The sequence below is a fragment of the Saccostrea cucullata genome, unplaced genomic scaffold, assembly GCF_032062105.1.
Source record: "Saccostrea cucullata isolate Sc308-1 unplaced genomic scaffold, CSIRO_AGI_Scuc_v1 ctg60, whole genome shotgun sequence".
Taxonomy (NCBI): Eukaryota; Metazoa; Mollusca; class Bivalvia; order Ostreida; family Ostreidae; genus Saccostrea; species Saccostrea cuccullata.
Window position 1 is genome coordinate 293,237 of NW_026931414.1, and position 7,354 is coordinate 300,590.

General features: G+C 32.1%; 1 protein-coding gene across 1 annotated transcript; it reads left to right on the plus strand.

Moving 5' to 3' along the window:
- Positions 1-3,462: 3,462 nt before the first annotated feature.
- Positions 3,463-7,088, plus strand: LOC134232554 (voltage-gated hydrogen channel 1-like). Its single transcript, XM_062714537.1, has 3 exons — positions 3,463-3,619; positions 3,819-4,326; positions 4,536-7,088. Exons 1-3 carry the CDS (start codon positions 3,614-3,616, stop codon positions 4,844-4,846), a joined length of 825 nt encoding a protein of 274 aa, XP_062570521.1. The 5' UTR covers positions 3,463-3,613; the 3' UTR covers positions 4,847-7,088.
- The last annotated feature ends 266 nt before the right edge of the window (positions 7,089-7,354 follow it).

The window sequence follows — 7,354 nt, forward strand, 5'->3', positions numbered from 1 at the left end:
AAGTAGTCTGGAGGTCCAGCTCCATGTTCAGGCAAATCTGGCTCATTTTCAATATGTGATATATTAGAGAAGAAATTATTCAATTCTTCAGCTTTATCAATTGGATGCACCAATATTCTACCATCTTGTGATTTAATAGAGGATGGGGGAGAGCTTTGCTTCTTTAACCTTGCAACAGATTTTGCTATGCGCCACCACTTTCCTGGTGGAATAGATTTGTCAATGAGTTGAGAAACAAGTTTAATTTTGTATACTCCTTCCTACTTTTCCGTACTAAGTCTATTACTTCGTTACGGACTTGTCTGAATTTTTGCCAGTGTAATGGATTTTTAGTATTCTTTGCCTTTTTATGAATTCTTTTTCTTTGCCTCATTTTCCTACGAATGTCTGTGGTAATATATGGTTTATCTGATGGCCGTATGGTAATTTGCTTTTTTGGTATATGTTTTATCTACTAAGGTTAGGTAAGTGCATGTAAAATTTTGATAGACTTCATTCATATTATTAGAGGTAAACACTTTTTCATCCCAATCAACATTTTGTAAGTCGTTGTTTAGGCCTTGATAATTTGCATTATTATAATTTCTAATTGTGCGTTTAAAGGCATGTTGCTTAGATGTTTGAAATGAAATTTCTATAGAGACAGGTGAATGAGAACTACAAATGGGTTCATCGACTTCAACACTCTTTACTTTGGGTGGATCATTAGTTAACACTAGGTCTATGCAAGTTCCAATATTAGTTGTAAAGTTGGTAGGCTCTAAGACAACATTACTTAAATTAAGTTGTAGAAGTAGGTTTTTAAATGTATTATTCCCAGGGGCTAACATGTTTACATTAAAATCGCCTAACAAAAACAATTTCATCTCTGTATCTAGAGCTCTTTCTACAGTACTTGTAAATTTATCCCAAAAATCAGACACAGAGTTGGGAGGTCTGTAGATGAGTCCAACCAAAAACTTTTGATTTTGTGACTGGATCTCTGCCCATAAAATTTCAATATCAGAAAAATTTAAATCATTTCTAATTTAAAAATTTAATCTCGTTGAAATGTACAATGCAACGCCTCCACCATATCTATTTCTGTCTTTTCTAACTGGTTGATAATAACCATCCAGTGAAAGATTACTATTGTCAATACTCTGATCTAAGTGAGTTTCAGTAATGGCAATTATATCATTTCCTGATAATTCATTTCTAATAATATCAAGTTTTGGAAGTAAACTACATACATTGTTGTGCACAATACTTATATGTTTTTTTTATAATCTGTTGGACCTGGGTTTGTTTCCACACATCCACATATTAGTAATATTGTAATCACAATGATATTAAAGTGATTATTTGAGATATTAAAGATTTTGAAATGGTAAACAGGATATTGTTCACATTTTTGGTATTTGTTGCTAATCAATGAAAAAACATTTGAACTGACATCTCTAGCTACATGTAACTGGAGGATAATAATAAAATGATATATAGTGTGCAAGTAATAGGCTGGAACAAAAATAAATGAAGAAAAATAAAACAAAACTAAATGGAATTCAAAAGAATAAACAAAAAATATATGCAAATGAAAAACAAACTTTGTAGAACAAAAAGTGTTAACATATGTACACACACTGCATTTATTGGAGTCTGAAACAGTTGTAGTAGGAATACCACATATAGATGCTTGTGATGCAAGAGTTTATTGTTGAAGTACTGTAAAATTTCACAGGTTTTAAACCCAAGCAAACAATTTCCAAGAAAGTGAAATTGCTGAATGTGTCCATAGAACAAATTCGAGCAACAATAAGATACACACAAAAATGCGTTGAGGTTTGGAGAGAGAGAGAGAGAGAGAGAGCGAGCGTAAAATTTAACTTTACATGGTGTCTATCGATAGTCAGCTTTTTTTTCATAAAATCATTTTTGATAAAAAAAAAAATTACATAAATATACTTTCGCATAAGTATTTTATCAAATGTAGTCGAAAGTATACATTGCCAAAGACACGCATACAAAGAGGAAACAACTGAACAATATAAAACAAACTTATGGAAATATACGTAAGGATGTAGGCTAAATAAATAATGGATTTCTGGCTATAATTCATGAAACCAATTTAATGAAAATGATTTAGTTAAAATACAATGGTCAACCTGTTTTGACAGAAGGGAATTTACATGTATATAGACTTGAATAATAGAAGGATTAGTAAGCCATCATTTAATTTGATAAGGTTTAATAATTAAGTTCTTTGGCACAGTATTGGATGTGGTTTTAACACGTCAATGTGGTTGCTTGTTATATAAAGAACACATTCTTTCGTGAAATAGGAAATTTCGGTATTTTTAAAAGTGTAACCCTTCATAAATAAAAATATTTTGACCTAAAAATTGACACCAGTGTATAAACATTTTGTTCTATTGTCAATCTGAGACCACAAACCTCTCCAATTATGTGAAACAGTTTGTCCATGTATTGACAACTTGAGGAGGAACATATAGACTATGTACAGATTTCCCCTTTCTTGTTTAATTAATTCATTTGATGTTTACATCAATTCATTTGATGCGTGTATCATTGTCAGTCGATAAGAATTGATTTGATGCTTGAGCAATAAGTAAATTGAATCGATGTGATATCTTCAATCTTTCTGCTGTCACAAAGTGAAAACCACCATGCAATAATTGACCAAGGTCTAATCGTCTATCAACCATTTAAAATGCCTCTCTAACATATTTGGTCTCTTAAAAACAATTAAAAATACAACTTCAAACGTAAAGAACACGTATCTGTGTCCTTTTGTATAATAAATTTCAGAGGTTGCTGATCAGATGAGGGTGAGGGCTAAAATAGACTTTGCCTTCTGCCCACTCCCATGCATTCACTTTAATTTTTGTATAAATAAAATAAAATGTTGATCAGATGTTTCACTTACATTATTGAACTATTCTTTTTTCATTTGATTGGTTGAAATACATTCATAAAAAGACATTTTTTTTACTCATGCCGTTCATATAACCTATTCTACATCTTTAGAGAAGTGGACAGGCTTTCGCCTACATCCATTTCTCCTCGCAAGCCTTCATGCATGTTGTGATTCTGTAGGCGAAAGTCTGTCCACCTCTCTAAAGAGATTATCATATATGACTAAATATACTGCGAATTTACTTCAATTTAGACGTTGAGGTCTATATTAAAAATAATTTAAAAGAAAACTTTAAAATTGATAAAAACCTTTTTGGGGGAGGGGGGGTCGCTTCTGGCCCTCCAAAGGGCATTGACCTGGACCTGCTGAGGACCAAAGCCGAATCGGCGGGATTTAAAGTGGAGAATCTTTCATATTTATTTGTTTTTCTACAGTTGTATTGAGTCACAAATAACTTTTTTTCAGGGAGGGGGCGGGGCACCTGATTAATCCGGAAACAGATTAGGCCCCTACTTTGGATCTTAGTTTCCTTGATCTCGTCAAGCTCTCGTACAGATCGAGAATTGAGAGACCACAATATTGCTCTTTGTTGTAAATAAACAATATTGATGGTTATCAACTGTACCTTGCCTATTTTGCTTTGGGTAACATTGTCATCCTGGTAATTCTGTTAATTTGTGAATAATTACTACAGATATGAAGGTAAGTGATGAGGAAAATATCACTATATGTATGCAAACTAAGAAGGGGGTGTAACCTCACGTGCAGATTTTAATTTTTTGTGACCTGTTTATGATGATGAAAATTTATATATTTTTTTTCTAATATACCACATTATGATGTTATCATTTACCATATTTCATTTTGTAAATTTTTATCATATGTTTTTACCGTTATATAGATTCAGATGGAGGGTTTTCAAAAGCTTCAAGATGATCTGGAGAAAGTCATTGAAAAAGAAGACTCGAACAGTTCAATCACAACAGACTCGGATGAAAAGATGGAGTTTCGAAATATGCGGGAACGTCTAGTCTACATACTTCACACAAACAAGTTTAACATTATCGTTGTTGCCCTGGTGGTTCTTGATTCCCTCCTGGTGATTGCGGAGCTCCTCCTTGACATGAATATCATTCAAGTTTCTGAGCACAAGGAGGGAAGTGATCTGGCTCCTAAAATCTTGCACTACTCTAGTCTTGCCATACTAAGTGTGTTCATCGTAGAGATTTTTGTCAAAATTTATGCTTATAGATTGAGTTTTTTTAGCCATAAGATGGAGTTGTTTGATGCGTTTGTGGTGGTGGTGTCTTTTGTGCTCGATATTATCTTCCGCAACAAGGAGGGACCTGAAAGTGGCGCTGGACTCTTAGTTGTTCTGCGACTGTGGAGAGTGACTAGGATATTAAATGGCAAGTCTTTAGTGTTACTTCATTAAAGTTGAAACAAATTTAAGTTTTGATACCGTAAAAGTAGTTTTAGCAAGTTGCGTTTTAACCAAAAGTATTTTTAGCAATTTTATGAAACCAAGAAATCTATTGCTATTAAATCTCTATTGGTGAAGGTATTTGGATAATTTCTTGAAATTTTCTTATTCATTTTATTTTATATTTCTTTACAGGCATTGTTGTGTCAGTTAAAAAACAAGCAGAAAAGAAAATTCAGAGAGAGAAACGATTACGCCTGGCATGTGAAAAAGAACTGGCTAAATACAGAGAATACTGTACTACACAGGAACAAGAGATAGAACTGTTAAAAGGCCTGCTTGTCAAACATGGAATAGACCTAAACAGATCACAGACTCAGCGTCCTGTCGTCAGTAAAATTGATGTGATAGCAGACATCAATCAAGTGGATGAGAAAGAGAAAGCCCCACCTCCTCCAGAGACTCTTCCTAAACAGGAGCACTCAGACACGCCCCCTTCAAATTAGATCCTAATTGTGCAAAAAAGATTATTATTGTATTTTTGTGAAATCTGTATACAAATTTTTTCTATGGCATTGTTCTGTCCAGTGTTATCCTATGTGTTAGTAAATGTGTCCAGTATTGAATATATTGGTACAAGCACTCATTATTAAAAAAAAATCACTAGTTTTTCTTAAGTAACATAGGTGCCACAATTAAACAAAATGAATAAGATGATATTTATCTGCTTTACATTTTTTTTATCAGTGCCACATTCAAATTTTTTTGGTATTTTTTGTAAGTTGTGCACAAAGTTCAATGCAGCCTACACCCTCCATTTATTTTGTATTTTGAAACAATCTATCCACCCTGTGAAAGCTTGATATATTTGAGCTATCCCCAATCATGTATCCTTTTATTGTTTCTCGAACATTGACAAAGTGCAATAGATATTGATGGTTGTTAATTCATTAAATGTTATCATTTAAAGTATCCAGTTTGGCATAACATCCCCTTCAAGGGAAAATGTCAAGCAAACATTTATTGGTCAAACTTTATTGCAGAATACTAATCAATAATAGTTTGTGGTATATAGAAGGTTTTATTTCAGTACATAATGATAATTAATGTGCTTATTGGAATTTATCATAAGGTCAAGGCGAGTATGGAAATGTATCGCATGCTACTGCAAACATTCCACATTTACTGTTAATGGTGCATCTCATTTACCATGTACAGATGTACATATCCCTGTCCCTGCTAATCACATAAACATGCATGTTGTCCTTTTATATTGCAATACATTGCCTCTTTCATGATTCCATTTGCTGCTTCAATTGTGACTCCCCCTTCAGTTGCCACAGATAAAACTGATCTTTTAATATCTTAGTAGATTCTCATTATCCTTGAATTCTCTTTTGAAGCTTCAAAATGTTGATTAATATTAAGTTTATATGTTGATGAGATTAAAGAATGCTTTCATTTTAAATATGTTTTTGCAAGAATAAAAATGTGCTCATGAAACAAATAAAATAGGCAAGTTTATTTTTTATTTAACTAGTGCCTTTGTGAATCTTAGTTTTAACTAAAGTCTGCAGTGCATATTTTTGAATTGTTTATCACAAGAGTCCTATTTATTTTGTGTTGTGTTTTGATGTTAACAGCTTCTAGATCTGTGATGTACACTTAGTGTAACTGTTGTTGGGATATACATGTACATTTTGTGTTTGTAATTAATTTGAAGCCTGCCATATTTAGTTTACTTCTTTTATTTAGATTTGCTGTTGTCAGATAATCAGTTTAAACAGCTATATTTTATTTAGTCATAGTTTTTGTCTGACTCCCCCCCCCCCCCCTCAGCATAAATATATATTGGACCACTCTTCCTGCTATGATGTCCTTTTCTGATATCCATTGTATCTGCCCACATTTCCAACAGAAAGTCCTTGATTATTATTAATTTTTTTTAATGTACATGTACTTAATGTCACATTATGTGTGACTCACTTGTATGTTGAAATACTACATCTTCGCTAGCAAAGGGTTTCCGATCCGAAATCGTTGTAGAGTAGATTTCGGATCAGAAACCTTTGGCTAGCGAAGATTAAATACTATAGAATCATGGTTCTTCCACCACTGTTTATGAAACTTCCTTTAAAATAAATTATTTTCTAGCAATTTCATTCAAAAATCAAAGTGATAAGACTTGTTTTTTTATGCTAACTATTAAAAGAATCTTAATATTTCTAAATATGTATCAACTAAAAACATTTGGAATCGTACTTCATCTATGTTCTAGATCCTGCCAGCCATTTATTAAATATTTTGAGCCTTTCTTTTGATATGGACGACCTTTGGCCTACTTATTTGAAAATGATCAAGGTTAGTGTAGGAATATCCACATTTCCTATGTTGGTAAATGCTTGTTTTGAAGTAAAACCTCTCCTCAGTACTCATCTGATAATATATGGTATAGATTGAAATGTTTACTTACTTTCTTTTTTAAACAATATGCACCACCTCTTTGATGGGGGCATGGAATTATTTCTCGGTTACCTCAATTTTCAATTGCATTTAATAACAAAGTACTTTTTATGAAACTGAGATTGATATATCTTTTGTATTGTAATTTTATTTAGAGAAAATGCATATTTACAGCAAGTTTTGTATTAAATTGTGCCCTTTTTTTGACAGAGATATGTTCATGAGATATACATGTTAAATGTCAATTTTTGTGTTACAATAATTATATATAGAAGTTTTGAAAGCAAAAAACAAATAAATATATACACATAAAAAAGTGGGTTTTTTATTACAGCTTCTATTTGCTTCATTTTAATAACCAACTGCACTAAAATAATCAAATTAATTCAGATCATTAGATAAATCACTAATATTATGTTAACAAAATTGACAAGCACTAAAATGAGTTTTGAAAATCATACCAGAACAAAATATTATAATAGAATTTAATGAAATATTCATATTTCTTATTATAGTTGAACTTTGATGTCTTAAACACTGATATCTCAAAT